Source organism: Pangasianodon hypophthalmus, chromosome 5 (genome assembly GCF_027358585.1).
Source record: "Pangasianodon hypophthalmus isolate fPanHyp1 chromosome 5, fPanHyp1.pri, whole genome shotgun sequence".
Taxonomy (NCBI): Eukaryota; Metazoa; Chordata; class Actinopteri; order Siluriformes; family Pangasiidae; genus Pangasianodon; species Pangasianodon hypophthalmus.
The window spans coordinates 249,050-267,788 of record NC_069714.1 but is presented as its reverse complement, the minus strand read 5'-3'; the positions used below and the strand labels follow the sequence as shown (position 1 = coordinate 267,788).

General features: G+C 44.5%; 5 protein-coding genes across 5 annotated transcripts; all 5 read right to left on the bottom strand.

Moving 5' to 3' along the window:
- Positions 1-4,415: 4,415 nt before the first annotated feature.
- On the bottom strand, positions 4,416-4,877 carry LOC128318356 (histone H3). The gene has a single exon (XM_053234135.1). The coding sequence runs from the start codon at positions 4,865-4,867 to the stop codon at positions 4,457-4,459; it is 411 nt and encodes a 136-aa protein (XP_053090110.1). The 5' UTR covers positions 4,868-4,877; the 3' UTR covers positions 4,416-4,456.
- Positions 4,878-5,418: 541 nt separating this feature from the next.
- On the bottom strand, positions 5,419-18,268 carry LOC128318397 (histone H2AX-like). The gene is made up of 3 exons (XM_053234180.1): positions 17,837-18,268; positions 10,399-10,403; positions 5,419-5,834 (listed from the first exon to the last, which is right to left on the bottom strand). The coding sequence occupies exons 1-3, from the start codon at positions 18,217-18,219 to the stop codon at positions 5,434-5,436; spliced, it is 789 nt and encodes a 262-aa protein (XP_053090155.1). The 5' UTR covers positions 18,220-18,268; the 3' UTR covers positions 5,419-5,433.
- On the bottom strand, positions 6,341-7,143 carry LOC128318329 (histone H1-like). Its single transcript, XM_053234107.1, has one exon. It carries the CDS (start codon positions 7,126-7,128, stop codon positions 6,403-6,405), a length of 726 nt encoding a protein of 241 aa, XP_053090082.1. The 5' UTR covers positions 7,129-7,143; the 3' UTR covers positions 6,341-6,402.
- Positions 11,633-12,092, bottom strand: LOC128318382 (histone H2B-like). Its single transcript, XM_053234162.1, has one exon. The coding sequence runs from the start codon at positions 12,054-12,056 to the stop codon at positions 11,682-11,684; it is 375 nt and encodes a 124-aa protein (XP_053090137.1). The 5' UTR covers positions 12,057-12,092; the 3' UTR covers positions 11,633-11,681.
- Positions 12,640-17,276, bottom strand: LOC128318399 (histone H3-like). The gene is made up of 2 exons (XM_053234182.1): positions 16,938-17,276; positions 12,640-13,012 (listed from the first exon to the last, which is right to left on the bottom strand). The coding sequence occupies exons 1-2, from the start codon at positions 17,264-17,266 to the stop codon at positions 12,694-12,696; spliced, it is 648 nt and encodes a 215-aa protein (XP_053090157.1). The 5' UTR covers positions 17,267-17,276; the 3' UTR covers positions 12,640-12,693.
- Positions 18,269-18,739: the final 471 nt, after the last annotated feature.

The following is an 18,739-nucleotide window of genomic DNA, read 5'->3' as shown; positions in this document are numbered from 1 at the left end:
CACCGTCTTCTAACGCGTTTTACACACACACACACACACACACACACACGTACACACTAAATATAAACATTGAAAACTAGATTATTATGATCGTTATGTGTTCATACAGAAATTATCTTCTACTTGTATGCTACGTGTGTACGGCGCTTGACGCCATTTGCTTAAAGGCCCCCTCGCAAAAAAAAAAAAAAAAAAAACCCCACACACACACAGCACGAGAAACAGCTCTTTTTCTGGATGTTTGGGTGGCTCTTAAAAGAGCCGTTGTGTTCGCGTCGTTCGGTGTTGGAGCGTTTAACCGCCGAAGCCGTACAGGGTGCGTCCCTGGCGTTTCAGGGCGTACACCACATCCATGGCGGTGACCGTCTTCCTCTTGGCATGCTCGGTGTAGGTGACGGCGTCGCGGATCACGTTCTCCAGGAACACCTTCAGCACACCGCGAGTCTCTTCGTAGATCAGACCGGAAATACGCTTAACACCGCCACGGCGAGCCAGACGGCGAATAGCCGGCTTGGTGATTCCCTGGATGTTATCGCGAAGAACTTTACGGTGACGCTTGGCGCCTCCTTTGCCGAGCCCCTTTCCGCCCTTGCCTCTGCCAGACATGATGCTGCTCTCTCGAAGTCAAGCTGCTCAATAAAACTCGCCGCGCAGCGCCCACATATTTATCCGCCCTCTACAGGACCTTGTTGAGAACAGGCGAGGAGGCGGGCCTAAGACCAACGGTCACACAATAGAGCACATTCAAAAAGAAACAGAACGCCACAGCTTTCTACCTGCTAGCGTCTTCTTCTTCCTCACCCTCTCTATACACACAAACATTATTATTACTATTATTATTATTAGTAGTAGTTGTTTTTCCAGTAGTAGTAGTAGTAATTGTAGTAGAAGTCTTAATCTGATATGCAAGGCATATATATTAAAAAAAAACAAAACATACAGACAAACACCCGTCAGTGTAAGGAGGTTAGTAAAAGTACTCTGTGTTTGTAAAACATTGACATTCCCTTTACAGACACGAGACGTTCCTTTTGAGCATGCCTGTGGGCTCAAGGCCCGGATTCTAAACTCCTATGTCTGCTATAACGACGGGTCTCGCGTAGCAGCACAGCATCTTATTAGTAGGCCCCTCATTCAGCTGATCACCATCACAGTCTGTGTACACTTTTAATCGAGCCCACATTTTACCACACGAATAGGTCACTCACAAGCGGCACAGAAAGGAATGCAAAGACAACTCTCGGGCCTTACTTTATCAGTTCTCTCAAAGGCAAAATATAATGGACTATCTAAGGTATAATGTCTAAATTAGATACACTTTCTCAAACGCTAACATTCTTAAACTCCACATTCTTAAACTCCAAGTGTCATTCACAAGGAAAGCATACTCGCTTCACCATTCGTGCCAAAGAAACTAATATACAATTCATCAAACACGTGTGTCGACACAAAGCCAGTGTTCTACTGAACACACCGAAGCACTGTCTACTCACAAGCCGTCTCTTTTCTATAAACACAACGCTCACGGTAAAGAGGATTTTGCAGCCCAGCATTTTTGCAATCTGACAACACCGTCCATAACTTATCCACTTACTTTACTCATTTATTAGACGTCTACAATGTTCATCATTTCAGACTGCCGTGTCGATCAGACTGTCATGTAGAAGCGTGTTGATGCACAGAACAACCCCCGTGTTCTCCGTACATCACCATGTATGGGTGCGATGTATGTGACGTGCGTTCATACATTTGATTTATTAAATCATTTCATTATCCGAACCCAGTTATTTACTGCGGATGCAGGCAGTCAAGTTTCGAAATGCGGCCACACGTGGATGAATAAGATCCATCCAGCACAACACACTTCACTAACTACACAAAAAGTCTGTTAGCCTTATAGAATGGAGTAGTATTAATAGGAGCACACATTAGTATTATTACTATTATTATTATCATCAGTATTATTATTATTATTATTATTGTAAGTGGTAGTAGTAGTAGTAGTAGCAGCAGTGTTGTTGTTATCAGAATAATTTTATTTGCCATATGTATTGACATGTATTAGGAATATTTCTTGGTGTTTGGTCACAACACGATACATTCCACACAGTTTACAAGATGCACATCACAGACAACACAACACACAACTACCTTCCCAATCTCCAAATACTGCACCTTAAGCAGAAATCTGTAGAATCAGTTGCCATTTATATTACAGCGGAGGTACAAAGAGCAGCCGAATCCAGTTCAGATGGCATTACACGGAATCACATAACTGTGATATATAATACATAATAGTTGCAATGATATACAGTAATGACAATATTTAATAAATAATCATTATAATAAATACTAAAAGATAATTATTTAATAGCTATTATCAGTAGTAGAGGGAAGAAGCCTTTACTTGTCACATATACATTACTACCACTGAGCTGGGGCCTGAACCCCTGACCTACTGATCAGTAACCCTGAGCCTGACAAACATTCCAAAGGATCCCCCCCCCCCCCCCTTTTTAAATTTATTTATTTATTTATTTATTTATTATTTATATTATTATTACAAATATAGACTTACAACAAGAGGCTATAAACAACAGTGGTTGCGGCAAAGTGCACTTCATAAACTTGGCCACACGAGGGCAGTCAAGATCCATCCACAACAACACACAGCGCTGCACACACCAGCCTTTAGATTTATAATTATTTGATTCATCAACCTTTATTCTTTCTTCTAGTCTTTCTTTCTTATTTCTTCTAATTATTATTATTATTATTAAGAGTAGTAGTAGTAGTAGTACTAGTAGTAGAATTATTATGGTTATTGTAGTTGTTATTGTCATCATGTTTTAATATATTTTGTAACACGCAACAAACATAACATTGGCAAACATTTCTTAAAGGTTTTTTCTCCCTTTATTTATTTATTTATTTATTTCTTTTTTTATTGCAGATGTAGACCTAACCTGCGGCTATAAACAACAGTGGTTAGGGCAACGTGCACTTCCTAAACTTGGCCACACGAGGGCGATTATGAGTAGTAGTAGCAGTAGCAGTTTTAGAAGAAGAAGTACTAGTAGCAGCAGAAGTAGTAGTAGTAGAAGAAGAAGAAGAAGAAGAAGTAGAAGAATTATTATTATTACTGTTGTTGTTTTTGTCATGTTTTAACCTATTTTCTAACACGCAACAAGCATAGCATTGGCAAACATTTCTTAAAGGATTTCCCTCCTTTTTTTAAAAAAAATTTTTTAAACGATTTATTACAGACTTGCTACATTTGCGGCGTTAAACAGCAGTGGTTAGGGCAAAGTGCACTTCCATCAACTTTTATTCTTTACTCTAGTCTTTCTTCAATATTATTTCTTCGTCTTCCTTTTTTCTCTTTCCTATTATTATTATTATTATTATTATTATTATTATTATAGTAGTATTGGTAGTAGAATCATTCTTATTGTTGCTGTTATTGTTTTTGTCATGTCGTAATATATTTTGTGACACGCAACAAACATAGCATTGACATACATTTCTTGAAGGATCCCCCCCTTTAAACGATTTATTACAAAGACTAACTATGTAGACTTGCTATATTTGCGGCAGCAGTGGTTAGGGCAAAGTACACTTCCTAACCTTGGCCACACGATGGCAGTCAAGATCCATCCACAACAACACAGCGCTGCTCACAACAACCTTTATTTTACTCCTCATCCTTTATTCTTTCTTCTAGCCTTTCTTTATTACTCCTTCTAATTATTATTATTATTATTAGTAGTAGTAGTAGTAGTAGTAGTAGTAGTATTTTTTTTTTCATTTTATTATTACATATTCCATTTTTAAAGCACGTCTCTTCAGGCCTCTCAGCACTTGACATGGAAATGATTTAAAAAAAAAAAAAAAAAAAAAAAAAAAAAAGGTTTAAATAAATGAGCGAATGAATGAATGAATAAATAAAAATAAGATGTTACATTTTGTCCTTGTTAAATACACACCAATATTGTATCTGATTATTTCTAAGCAGAAAAGAAAGACATTATTAGGCGGAATGACGGAGAAACCCTTCTGCTTCTCCCCTTCAAATTAGTGAAGAGGCGCGCGCAGAAACCCCAACATTTAAAGATCGATGAATCCCCGCGGCGTCATAAAGGGAAAAACTGTCAATCAAACCAACAGCATAGTTCTAAGCCTCTGACCTCGGCGCATGACGTCACAAATAAATCTTATGGTTCACTGCTCCCTTTTCACTGTAAGTGTGCCACAGCGTGAGAGCGCGCGCGTATAAGCACATCATGCGTAACATATTTATAATAATTTATATAGTTTATGAAAATATTTACAATGTTTTTTTAAACCACATTACAATTAATTTTTAAACAGCCAAGGGATGAAGACTTGCTCATTTCACTGAGACTGTGAGGTGGCTCTTAGAAGAGCCTTTGTGTAGATTAGACGCGGTCGTCGTTTAAGCGCGCTCTCCGCGAATACGGCGGGCCAGCTGAATATCCTTGGGCATGATGGTCACTCTCTTGGCGTGGATGGCGCACAGGTTGGTGTCCTCGAACAGGCCGACCAGGTACGCCTCGCTCGCCTCCTGCAGGGCCATGACGGCCGAGCTCTGGAAACGCAGATCAGTCTTGAAGTCCTGAGCGATTTCTCTCACCAGGCGCTGGAAGGGCAGCTTGCGGATGAGCAGCTCAGTAGACTTCTGATAACGGCGGATCTCTCTCAGAGCCACGGTGCCCGGCCTGTAACGGTGAGGCTTCTTCACGCCGCCGGTGGCCGGGGCGCTCTTGCGGGCGGCCTTAGTGGCGAGCTGCTTTCTGGGCGCCTTGCCACCGGTAGACTTACGGGCGGTCTGCTTGGTTCTTGCCATGGCGTCGAGCTCTGCACTTCACGGACGAAAAACAGAATACACGGCGCTCGCGAACGCCGGCTTTTTAAGCCCTAACGCTGCCCTGCGCTGATTGGGCGTCTTGGAGGCACTCGTCTGTCATTGGATAGAATGTGTGACGTCATTTGATGACTATTGGCTCGTCTTCCGCCACCGGCACAGTTCGAAACACAAGGCGCCCGCCCCTATTCCACGGGCGCGCAGCGCTTTTGTACTCTGCCATTCACCAGTTACACACAAACCGCCCGCCGTCAAAACATATTCTCATCCCTCACACTGCATTTAGCCAACACGCCTCACTATTGTTATTATTATTATTATTATTATTACTATTACTACTGCTACTACTTGAATATTTTCCAAGTATATAATTATTTATAATATATATAACGCATATATAATTATTAGCAAATTAGTGTGCTCATGTCCTGATTTTAACCGCGTTTGCTTTGTATTAAGAAGATAGGAATAACATTGCACTTTTGGAGCAGAAGTGGGTGGCTCTTAAAAGAGCCTTTGGGTACTGGCAAACGCAGCAGTGGGCGCGTTTACTTGGTCTTGACGGTCTTCTCAGTCTTCTTGGGTAGAAGCACGGCCTGAATGTTAGGCAGCACACCACCCTGAGCGATGGTCACCCCGCCGAGCAGTTTGTTCAGCTCCTCGTCGTTACGCACGGCGAGCTGCAGGTGGCGGGGGATGATACGGGTCTTCTTGTTGTCACGGGCGGCGTTGCCGGCCAACTCCAGGATCTCAGCAGTCAGATACTCCAGCACGGCGGCCAGGTAGACCGGAGCGCCGGCACCGACGCGCTCGGCGTAGTTGCCTTTACGCAGGAGCCTGTGCACACGGCCCACAGGGAACTGCAGCCCAGCTCTGGAGGAACGAGTCTTGGCCTTGGCCCTAGCCTTTCCGCCGGTTTTCCCGCGACCACTCATGGTTATGATCAGACCTGTTCCACGAACGACGCTGAAATAATAAAGACTACGCGCCGAGCCCTCCGTGATATAGCCAACACAGCCGCTCTCTTATTGGCTAAGATCGTTGTGGCAGAAGAACCAATCACAAACGCGCCGTCAAATTCCAGCGTCCGCCCACCATTCTATTCTACGCGACACCCCTCCCACCCCCGTTTGTGACGCCGCCTGTGTGTGTGTGTGTGTGTGTGTGTGTGTGTGTGTGTGTGTGTGTGTGTGTGTGTGTGAGAGAGAGAGAGAGAGAGAGAGAGAGAGAGAGAGAGCGCATGAAAACAGACAGAAGGGAAAATAGACATACAAACGCACACACTAACACAATGATATACAACGCTATAGAGAAATGTAAATTCTTACTAGTTTGCCCATATGTTCATGTTCCTCCTACAGCCTCTGTCACCGTTTTGGGAGGAGGAATCCAATCCACTAAAAGCATAATTTTGTGTCATGAGAGGACAGGGAATATCGCTCTTTAAACGAAAATATGGGTGGCTCTTAAAAGAGCCGTTTAAGGATCAAAAACATGAATTAAACACACAAACATGTTTATTTCTTTTTGGGGGCTGCCTTTTTCGCCTTTGCCGCTTTGGGCTTTGCTGTCTTGGGCTTCACAGCCTTTGCCTTCTTGGGGCTCTTGGCTGCCTTTTTAGGGGTCGCCGGCTTCTTCGCCTTCTTGGGGCTCTTGGTGGCTTTCTTGGCGGCGGCGGCGGGCTTCTTCGCCTTCTTAGGAGACTTCTTGGCGGCGGCGGCGGGTTTCTTGGCCGCTACCTTCTTGGGCTTCTTAGCCGCGGCGGGCTTCTTGGCTGCCGCCTTCTTGGGTTTGGGCGCGGCTTTCTTTGCGGGCTTCTTGGCTTCGGTCTGCTTCTTGTTCAGCTTGAAAGAGCCAGACGCGCCGGTCCCTTTGGTCTGCACCAGAGTGCCCTTTGTCACGAGGCTCTTGACGGCGAGCTTGACGCGGGAGTTGTTCTTCTCCACATCGTATCCGCCGGCAGCCAAAGCCTTCTTCAAAGCGGCGAGCGACACGCCGCTCCTCTCCTTGGACGAGGAAACCGCCTTGACGATGAGCTCGCCGACGCTGGGGCCCGCTTTCTTGGTCCTCGAAGCTGCTTTCTTCTTGGGCGCTTTGGCCGGCGCGGCGGCGGGCGCGGGAGCGACTTCTGCCATGTCTGTGTGTGCGGAGCTAAGTAGAATAAAAGAGTCAATCGCTGTGGCGCTGTGTAACACAGGAACCTCCCTCCCCGCGGCCGGGGGGCTGGTCTTAAAAGCAGACATGAGAACGTTGTAGACTCAACCCGGGCGCCGCTGAATGACTGCGCTTCCGCGATGCGCTCGCAACTGTGTTTTCTCATGGCATTTCGCGGCGAAAATCAGACTCGTCAGGCAAGCTCCAAAGCGTTCAAGCACGCGTTTCGCGAGAACGGGCTTTCCCGTTTCTCCCGAGGCCCGCCACGGCCAGGAAGAGAGCACCAATCTCGCGCAGCGGGCACAAAAGTGCACGGCGCGCCTGGCGCTCGAGCCGGCGGGCCGCGCATTTCGTGCGTTGTGCTGTGTAAAAAGAGGGCAAAAAACGGCGTGGCCCTTGCGAGGCCTGCGGGCCGAGATGAAGGAGAGCCGTGTGAGTGCTGCTGCTATGTTTGCACCGGCCGAGTGTGGCGTGCAGTATGTGAACCGAGGCCCCTTTTGGGCCGTGTAAAGCACATGAGTGGAGAGCGAGGGCGAAAGAGGGAGAGAGCGGGCGCGCTCGGAGGGACGAGGCGACTCCCGCAGCGTGACTCCCAGCGTCTTTGTCCTCGTCTGGTCTTCGTCGCTCGGGCTGGCGCCGGCACTCGGGCTGGCGCTCCTCGTGCGCGGCCGCGTCCTCTTGTGGTCCCGGGGCGCCAGGTGCGCCTCGTGGCCGCCTCGATCGGCGCGCACCTCCGCCTCGTTACCTGCGCCTGTCTCCGCCCTAGCCCTAGCCCTAGTTAACCCTAGTGCCGTTTAGCCCGGCTCTGCCCTAACCCTAGTGCCGTTTAGCCCGGCTCTGCCCTAACCCTAGTGCCGTTTAGCCCAACTCTGCCCTAACCCTAGTGCCGTTTAGCCCGGCTCTGCCCTAACCCTAGTGCCGTTTAGCCCGGCTCTGCCCTAACCCTAGTGCCGTTTAGCCCAACTCTGCCCTAACCCTAGTGCCGTTTAGCCCGGCTCTGCTATATCCTTATGTTTATTCAATTCCACACTGCTGTAACTCTAGTCTTATGAACTCGACAGAGCTCTAACCCCATTCGTTGTTATTCAACTATCACCTCGTTTTAATTGATAAATGTAGCCAATGCTGCTATAAATGCATTTTTATTTACTCCACACTTCTATCTTCACACTTCTACATTTTGTATTTCCTCCACAGTGCTTTAAACTTGTGATTGCGATTTACTCAGTATGGCTAGAATCCTATTTTGAAGTATTTCCTGCTGCTATAACATTGATTAGAATTACTCTGTGCGGCTATAAGCCCATTTTGAAGTACTCTGTGCGGCTATAAGCCTATTTTGAAGTACATCGTGCTGCTATAAGCCCATTTTGAAGTACATCGTGCTGCTATAAGCCCATTTTGAAGTACATCGTGCTGCTATAAGCCCATTTTGAAGTACTCTGCGCTGCTATAGGCCCGTTTTGAAGTACATCGTGCTGCTATAGGCCTATTTTGAAGTACTCTGTGCGGCTATAGGCCTATTTTGAAGTACATCGTGCTGCTATAAGCCCATTTTGAAGTACTCTGTGCGGCTATAAGCCCATTTTGAAGTACATCGTGCTGCTATAAGCCCATTTTGAAGTACATCGTGCTGCTATAAGCCCATTTTGAAGTACATCGTGCTGCTATAAGCCCATTTTGAAGTACTCTGCGCTGCTATAAGCCCATTTTGAAGTACATCGTGCTGCTATAGGCCTATTTTGAAGTACTCTGCGCTGCTATAAGCCTATTTTGAAGTACATCGTGCTGCTATAAGCCTATTTTGAAGTACTCTGTGCTGCTATAGGCCTATTTTGAAGTACTCTGCGCTGCTATAAGCCCATTTTGAAGTACTCTGCGCTGCTATAGGCCCATTTTGAAGTACATCGTGCTGCTATAAGCCCGTTTTGAAGTACATCGTGCTGCTATAAGCCCATTTTGAAGTACTCTGCGCTGCTATAAGCCTATTTTGAAGTACATCGTGCTGCTATAGGCCCATTTTGAAGTACTCTGCGCTGCTATAGGCCTATTTTGAAGTACATCGTGCTGCTATAGGCCCGTTTTGAAGTACTCTGTGCTGCTATAGGCCCATTTTGAAGTACTCTGTGCTGCTATAAGCCCGTTTTGAAGTACTCTGCGCTGCTATAGGCCCATTTTGAAGTACTCTGCGCTGCTATAGGCCCATTTTGAAGTACATCGTGCTGCTATAAGCCTATTTTGAAGTACATCGTGCTGCTATAAGCCCGTTTTGAAGTACTCTGCGCTGCTATAAGCCCATTTTGAAGTACATCGTGCTGCTATAGGCCCATTTTGAAGTACTCTGCGCTGCTATAGGCCCATTTTGAAGTACATCGTGCTGCTATAAGCCCGTTTTGAAGTACTCTGTGCTGCTATAGGCCCATTTTGAAGTACTCTGTGCTGCTATAAGCCCGTTTTGAAGTACTCTGTGCTGCTATAAGCCCGTTTTGAAGTACTCTGTGCTGCTATAAGCCCATTTTGAAGTACTCTGCGCTGCTATAGGCCCATTTTGAAGTACATCGTGCTGCTATAAGCCTATTTTGAAGTACATCGTGCTGCTATAAGCCCGTTTTGAAGTACTCTGCGCTGCTATAAGCCCATTTTGAAGTACATCGTGCTGCTATAGGCCCGTTTTGAAGTACTCTGCGCTGCTATAGGCCTATTTTGAAGTACATCGTGCTGCTATAAGCCCGTTTTGAAGTACTCTGTGCTGCTATAGGCCCATTTTGAAGTACTCTGTGCTGCTATAAGCCCGTTTTGAAGTACTCTGTGCTGCTATAAGCCCGTTTTGAAGTACTCTGTGCGGATATAGGCCTATTTTGAAGTACTCTGTGCTGCTATAGGCCTATTTTGAAGTACATCGTGCTGCTATAAGCCCATTTTGAAGTACTCTGTGCGGCTATAGGCCCATTTTGAAGTACTCTGTGCTGCTATAGGCCTATTTTGAAGTACATCGTGCTGCTATAAGCCCGTTTTGAAGTACTCTGTGCGGCTATAAGCCTATTTTGAAGTACATCGTGCTGCTATAACCCTATTTTGAAGTACTCTGTGCGGCTATAGGCCTATTTTGAAGTACATCCTGCTGCTATAGGCCTATTTTGAAGTACATCCTGCTGCTATAAGCCTGTTTTGAACTACATCGTGCTGCTATAAGCCTATTTTGAAGTACATCGTGCTGCTATAACCATATGTTGAAGTACTCTGCGCTGCTATAAGCCTATTTTGAAGTACTCTGTGCGGCTATAGGCCTATTTTGAAGTACTCTGTGCTGCTGTAGGCCTGTTTTGAAGTACTCTGTGCTGCTATAAGCCTATTTTGACGTACTCTGCGCTGCAATAGGCCTGTTTTGAAGTACTTTGTGGTGCTGTAACATTAATTTATTTACTTCACACTGATAGAACTTTATTTTGAATCACTGTGTGATGCAATAAACGTATTTTGAATTACTTTGTGATGCTATAACCATATTTTGAGTTGCTGTAACCCTGTTTTGAATTACTCTGCACTGCTATAAGCCTATTTTGAAGTACTTCGTGGTGCTGTCATTTGAATTACTTCATGCTGCTATAAAGCCTATTTTGAAGTACTCTGTGGTGCTGTACCAGTAATTTGTATTACTTCATGCTGCTATAAGCCTATTTTGAATTACTTTTTGTTGCTATATCCCTATTTTGAATTATTCCGTGCCACGACGATCTTATTTTGAACTACTCTGTCCCTCTATAACCCTATTTTGAATTACTCGACACAACTATAATCCTATTTTGAGTTACTTTGTGGTAACTCTAACATTAATTTGAATTACTTCATGCTGCTTTAATCCTATTTATAATTACTCTGCACAGCTATAAACATTATTTTGAATAACTCTGTGCCGCTATAATCCTATTCTGAGTTCTTTAGTACCGCAATAACCCTATTTTGAATTATTTCGTGCTGCTATAACCCTATTTTGAAGTACTCTGTGTCACTATGAGCCTATTTGAAAGTACTTTGTGGTACCATATCACTACATTTAATTACTCTGTGCCGCTATAATCCTATTTTGAATTAATTACTTAGTGCAGCTACAACCCTATGTTGAATTACTGTGTGCCTCTATAATACGGTAATTTGAATGACGTTACACTGTTATAGACCTATTTTCAAGTACCTCTTGTTCCTATAAGCCCATTTTCAATTACTTTGTATTGCTATTACCCTATTGGAGTTACTTTGTGCCTCTAGAACCCTATTTTGAATTATTTTGCAGTGCTATAACGCTGATTAGAATTACTTCATTCTGCCATAAAATTATTTAGCAACACCGAGAACGCGCAATGCTCGAACAATCTAGTTTATATTTACTCACCTGTGCATTTAGCATACTACAAAACTGACACAATGAACAAAACAGTCGCGGGGAAACAGCGCGATAAAAGCCGGCGGGGAACGCGCCCCCCCTCCCCCCGCCACACACACACACACACACACACACACACACACACACACACACAGAAAGAGAGAGAGAGACAGAGAGGAAAAGAAGAAAATGCTCTTTATATGAAGGAGTGGGTGGCTCTTAAAAGAGCCGTTGGGTTGATGAAGACGGCGGTAAGGCGCTTTACTTGGAGCTGGTGTACTTGGTGACGGCCTTGGTGCCCTCGGACACGGCGTGCTTGGCCAGCTCGCCGGGAAGCAACAGGCGCACGGCGGTCTGGATCTCCCTGGAGGTGATGGTGGAGCGCTTGTTGTAATGAGCCAGACGAGAGGACTCACCGGCGATACGCTCGAAGATGTCGTTCACGAACGAGTTCATGATGCCCATCGCCTTAGAAGAAATGCCGGTGTCGGGGTGCACCTGCTTCAGGACTTTGTACACGTAGATAGCGTAGCTCTCCTTCCTGGACTTTCTGCGCTTCTTGCCTCCTTTGCCGGCCGTCTTGGTCACGGCTTTCTTGGATCCCTTCTTGGGAGCGGCCTTGGCTGGGTCGGGCATGTTGCTGCTGCTGCTTCTCCTGTAAACTGCGAGAGAATGAATAACGCCCGCCTCGCGGCCGCTCTATTTACAGGCCGACATTGTAATTAGGCACAAGCGAAGAACATTTTTTTATTGGTCAAAATCCCAACCCGCCTCATACAGGGAGCCTCCCACCGCTCCGCCCTCCTCCTCCTCCTCCTCCTCCTCCTCCTCCTCCTCCTCCTCGCTCCCCCCCGCTACGCTTTGTTTCCCTTCCCGCCTTTTTATATTCACAATGTGCACTATAACTAAAGGAAAAAAGTAAAATAAAATAAAAATACACACACACACATACATATATGTATATGTATATATTTATCTCTACTACCACCGTCTTCTAACGCGTTTTACACACACACACACACACACACGTACACACTAAATATAAACATTGAAAACTAGATTATTATGATCGTTATGTGTTCATACAGAAATTATCTTCTACTTGTATGCTACGTGTGTACGGCGCTTGACGCCATTTGCTTAAAGGCCCCCTCGCAAAAAAAAAAAAAAAAAAAACCCCACACACACACAGCACGAGAAACAGCTCTTTTTCTGGATGTTTGGGTGGCTCTTAAAAGAGCCGTTGTGTTCGCGTCGTTCGGTGTTGGAGCGTTTAACCGCCGAAGCCGTACAGGGTGCGTCCCTGGCGTTTCAGGGCGTACACCACATCCATGGCGGTGACCGTCTTCCTCTTGGCATGCTCGGTGTAGGTGACGGCGTCGCGGATCACGTTCTCCAGGAACACCTTCAGCACACCGCGAGTCTCTTCGTAGATCAGACCGGAAATACGCTTAACACCGCCACGGCGAGCCAGACGGCGAATAGCCGGCTTGGTGATTCCCTGGATGTTATCGCGAAGAACTTTACGGTGACGCTTGGCGCCTCCTTTGCCGAGCCCCTTTCCGCCCTTGCCTCTGCCAGACATGATGCTGCTCTCTCGAAGTCAAGCTGCTCAATAAAACTCGCCGCGCAGCGCCCACATATTTATCCGCCCTCTACAGGACCTTGTTGAGAACAGGCGAGGAGGCGGGCCTAAGACCAACGGTCACACAATAGAGCACATTCAAAAAGAAACAGAACGCCACAGCTTTCTACCTGCTAGCGTCTTCTTCTTCCTCACCCTCTCTATACACACAAACATTATTATTACTATTATTATTATTAGTAGTAGTTGTTTTTCCAGTAGTAGTAGTAGTAATTGTAGTAGAAGTCTTAATCTGATATGCAAGGCATATATATTAAAAAAAAACAAAACATACAGACAAACACCCGTCAGTGTAAGGAGGTTAGTAAAAGTACTCTGTGTTTGTAAAACATTGACATTCCCTTTACAGACACGAGACGTTCCTTTTGAGCATGCCTGTGGGCTCAAGGCCCGGATTCTAAACTCCTATGTCTGCTATAACGACGGGTCTCGCGTAGCAGCACAGCATCTTATTAGTAGGCCCCTCATTCAGCTGATCACCATCACAGTCTGTGTACACTTTTAATCGAGCCCACATTTTACCACACGAATAGGTCACTCACAAGCGGCACAGAAAGGAATGCAAAGACAACTCTCGGGCCTTACTTTATCAGTTCTCTCAAAGGCAAAATATAATGGACTATCTAAGGTATAATGTCTAAATTAGATACACTTTCTCAAACGCTAACATTCTTAAACTCCACATTCTTAAACTCCAAGTGTCATTCACAAGGAAAGCATACTCGCTTCACCATTCGTGCCAAAGAAACTAATATACAATTCATCAAACACGTGTGTCGACACAAAGCCAGTGTTCTACTGAACACACCGAAGCACTGTCTACTCACAAGCCGTCTCTTTTCTATAAACACAACGCTCACGGTAAAGAGGATTTTGCAGCCCAGCATTTTTGCAATCTGACAACACCGTCCATAACTTATCCACTTACTTTACTCATTTATTAGACGTCTACAATGTTCATCATTTCAGACTGCCGTGTCGATCAGACTGTCATGTAGAAGCGTGTTGATGCACAGAACAACCCCCGTGTTCTCCGTACATCACCATGTATGGGTGCGATGTATGTGACGTGCGTTCATACATTTGATTTATTAAATCATTTCATTATCCGAACCCAGTTATTTACTGCGGATGCAGGCAGTCAAGTTTCGAAATGCGGCCACACGTGGATGAATAAGATCCATCCAGCACAACACACTTCACTAACTACACAAAAAGTCTGTTAGCCTTATAGAATGGAGTAGTATTAATAGGAGCACACATTAGTATTATTACTATTATTATTATCATCAGTATTATTATTATTATTATTATTGTAAGTGGTAGTAGTAGTAGTAGTAGCAGCAGTGTTGTTGTTATCAGAATAATTTTATTTGCCATATGTATTGACATGTATTAGGAATATTTCTTGGTGTTTGGTCACAACACGATACATTCCACACAGTTTACAAGATGCACATCACAGACAACACAACACACAACTACCTTCCCAATCTCCAAATACTGCACCTTAAGCAGAAATCTGTAGAATCAGTTGCCATTTATATTACAGCGGAGGTACAAAGAGCAGCCGAATCCAGTTCAGATGGCATTACACGGAATCACATAACTGTGATATATAATACATAATAGTTGCAATGATATACAGTAATGACAATATTTAATAAATAATCATTATAATAAATACTAAAAGATAATTATTTAATAGCTATTATCAGTAGTAGAGGGAAGAAGCCTTTACTTGTCACATATACATTACTACCACTGAGCTGGGGCCTGAACCCCTGACCTACTGATCAGTAACCCTGAGCCTGACAAACATTCCAAAGGATCCCCCCCCCCCCCCCTTTTTAAATTTATTTATTTATTTATTTATTTATTATTTATATTATTATTACAAATATAGACTTACAACAAGAGGCTATAAACAACAGTGGTTGCGGCAAAGTGCACTTCATAAACTTGGCCACACGAGGGCAGTCAAGATCCATCCACAACAACACACAGCGCTGCACACACCAGCCTTTAGATTTATAATTATTTGATTCATCAACCTTTATTCTTTCTTCTAGTCTTTCTTTCTTATTTCTTCTAATTATTATTATTATTATTAAGAGTAGTAGTAGTAGTAGTACTAGTAGTAGAATTATTATGGTTATTGTAGTTGTTATTGTCATCATGTTTTAATATATTTTGTAACACGCAACAAACATAACATTGGCAAACATTTCTTAAAGGTTTTTTCTCCCTTTATTTATTTATTTATTTATTTCTTTTTTTATTGCAGATGTAGACCTAACCTGCGGCTATAAACAACAGTGGTTAGGGCAACGTGCACTTCCTAAACTTGGCCACACGAGGGCGATTATGAGTAGTAGTAGCAGTAGCAGTTTTAGAAGAAGAAGTACTAGTAGCAGCAGAAGTAGTAGTAGTAGAAGAAGAAGAAGAAGAAGAAGTAGAAGAATTATTATTATTACTGTTGTTGTTTTTGTCATGTTTTAACCTATTTTCTAACACGCAACAAGCATAGCATTGGCAAACATTTCTTAAAGGATTTCCCTCCTTTTTTTAAAAAAAATTTTTTAAACGATTTATTACAGACTTGCTACATTTGCGGCGTTAAACAGCAGTGGTTAGGGCAAAGTGCACTTCCATCAACTTTTATTCTTTACTCTAGTCTTTCTTCAATATTATTTCTTCGTCTTCCTTTTTTCTCTTTCCTATTATTATTATTATTATTATTATTATTATTATTATAGTAGTATTGGTAGTAGAATCATTCTTATTGTTGCTGTTATTGTTTTTGTCATGTCGTAATATATTTTGTGACACGCAACAAACATAGCATTGACATACATTTCTTGAAGGATCCCCCCCTTTAAACGATTTATTACAAAGACTAACTATGTAGACTTGCTATATTTGCGGCAGCAGTGGTTAGGGCAAAGTACACTTCCTAACCTTGGCCACACGATGGCAGTCAAGATCCATCCACAACAACACAGCGCTGCTCACAACAACCTTTATTTTACTCCTCATCCTTTATTCTTTCTTCTAGCCTTTCTTTATTACTCCTTCTAATTATTATTATTATTATTAGTAGTAGTAGTAGTAGTAGTAGTAGTAGTATTTTTTTTTTCATTTTATTATTACATATTCCATTTTTAAAGCACGTCTCTTCAGGCCTCTCAGCACTTGACATGGAAATGATTTAAAAAAAAAAAAAAAAAAAAAAAAAAAAAAGGTTTAAATAAATGAGCGAATGAATGAATGAATAAATAAAAATAAGATGTTACATTTTGTCCTTGTTAAATACACACCAATATTGTATCTGATTATTTCTAAGCAGAAAAGAAAGACATTATTAGGCGGAATGACGGAGAAACCCTTCTGCTTCTCCCCTTCAAATTAGTGAAGAGGCGCGCGCAGAAACCCCAACATTTAAAGATCGATGAATCCCCGCGGCGTCATAAAGGGAAAAACTGTCAATCAAACCAACAGCATAGTTCTAAGCCTCTGACCTCGGCGCATGACGTCACAAATAAATCTTATGGTTCACTGCTCCCTTTTCACTGTAAGTGTGCCACAGCGTGAGAGCGCGCGCGTATAAGCACATCATGCGTAACATATTTATAATAATTTATATAGTTTATGAAAATATTTACAATGTTTTTTTAAACCACATTACAATTAATTTTTAAACAGCCAAGGGATGAAGACTTGCTCATTTCACTGAGACTGTGAGGTGGCTCTTAGAAGAGCCTTTGTGTAGATTAGACGCGGTCGTCGTTTAAGCGCGCTCTCCGCGAATACGGCGGGCCAGCTGAATATCCTTGGGCATGATGGTCACTCTCTTGGCGTGGATGGCGCACAGGTTGGTGTCCTCGAACAGGCCGACCAGGTACGCCTCGCTCGCCTCCTGCAGGGCCATGACGGCCGAGCTCTGGAAACGCAGATCAGTCTTGAAGTCCTGAGCGATTTCTCTCACCAGGCGCTGGAAGGGCAGCTTGCGGATGAGCAGCTCAGTAGACTTCTGATAACGGCGGATCTCTCTCAGAGCCACGGTGCCCGGCCTGTAACGGTGAGGCTTCTTCACGCCGCCGGTGGCCGGGGCGCTCTTGCGGGCGGCCTTAGTGGCGAGCTGCTTTCTGGGCGCCTTGCCACCGGTAGACTTACGGGCGGTCTGCTTGGTTCTTGCCATGGCGTCGAGCTCTGCACTTCACGGACGAAAAACAGAATACACGGCGCTCGCGAACGCCGGCTTTTTAAGCCCTAACGCTGCCCTGCGCTGATTGGGCGTCTTGGAGGCACTCGTCTGTCATTGGATAGAATGTGTGACGTCATTTGATGACTATTGGCTCGTCTTCCGCCACCGGCACAGTTCGAAACACAAGGCGCCCGCCCCTATTCCACGGGCGCGCAGCGCTTTTGTACTCTGCCATTCACCAGTTACACACAAACCGCCCGCCGTCAAAACATATTCTCATCCCTCACACTGCATTTAGCCAACACGCCTCACTATTGTTATTATTATTATTATTATTATTACTATTACTACTGCTACTACTTGAATATTTTCCAAGTATATAATTATTTATAATATATATAACGCATATATAATTATTAGCAAATTAGTGTGCTCATGTCCTGATTTTAACCGCGTTTGCTTTGTATTAAGAAGATAGGAATAACATTGCACTTTTGGAGCAGAAGTGGGTGGCTCTTAAAAGAGCCTTTGGGTACTGGCAAACGCAGCAGTGGGCGCGTTTACTTGGTCTTGACGGTCTTCTCAGTCTTCTTGGGTAGAAGCACGGCCTGAATGTTAGGCAGCACACCACCCTGAGCGATGGTCACCCCGCCGAGCAGTTTGTTCAGCTCCTCGTCGTTACGCACGGCGAGCTGCAGGTGGCGGGGGATGATACGGGTCTTCTTGTTGTCACGGGCGGCGTTGCCGGCCAACTCCAGGATCTCAGCAGTCAGATACTCCAGCACGGCGGCCAGGTAGACCGGAGCGCCGGCACCGACGCGCTCGGCGTAGTTGCCTTTACGCAGGAGCCTGTGCACACGGCCCACAGGGAACTGCAGCCCAGCTCTGGAGGAACGAGTCTTGGCCTTGGCCCTAGCCTTTCCGCCGGTTTTCCCGCGACCACTCATGGTTATGATCAGACCTGTTCCACGAACGACGCTGAAATAATAAAGACTACGCGCCGAGCCCTCCGTGATATAGCCAACACAGCCGCTCTCTTATTGGCTAAGATCGTTGTGGCAGAAGAACCAATCACAAACGCGCCGTCAAATTCCAGCGTCCGCCCACCATTCTATTCTACGCGACACCCCTCCCACCCCCGTTTGTGACGCCGCCTGTGTGTGTGTGTGTGTGTGTGTGTGTGTGTGTGTGTGTGTGTGTGTGTGTGTGTGTGAGAGAGAGAGAGAGAGAGAGAGAGAGAGAGAGAGAGCGCATGAAAACAGACAGAAGGGAAAATAGACATACAAACGCACACACTAACACAATGATATACAACGCTATAGAGAAATGTAAATTCTTACTAGTTTGCCCATATGTTCATGTTCCTCCTACAGCCTCTGTCACCGTTTTGGGAGGAGGAATCCAATCCACTAAAAGCATAATTTTGTGTCATGAGAGGACAGGGAATATCGCTCTTTAAACGAAAAT

Coding starts and splice junctions, on each gene's coding strand:
- LOC128318356 (XM_053234135.1), bottom strand. CDS start 4,867: ATGGCAAGAACCAAGCAGACCGCCCGTAAGTCTACCGGTGGCAAGGCG.
- LOC128318329 (XM_053234107.1), bottom strand. CDS start 7,128: ATGTCTGCTTTTAAGACCAGCCCCCCGGCCGCGGGGAGGGAGGTTCCT.
- LOC128318382 (XM_053234162.1), bottom strand. CDS start 12,056: ATGCCCGACCCAGCCAAGGCCGCTCCCAAGAAGGGATCCAAGAAAGCC.
- LOC128318399 (XM_053234182.1), bottom strand. CDS start 17,266: ATGGCAAGAACCAAGCAGACCGCCCGTAAGTCTACCGGTGGCAAGGCG. Junction 13,013..16,937: donor CTGTTCGAGGACACCAACCT/GTGCGCCATCCA, acceptor ACTTCGAGAGAG/CAGCATCATGTCTGGCAGAG.
- LOC128318397 (XM_053234180.1), bottom strand. CDS start 18,219: ATGAGTGGTCGCGGGAAAACCGGCGGAAAGGCTAGGGCCAAGGCCAAG.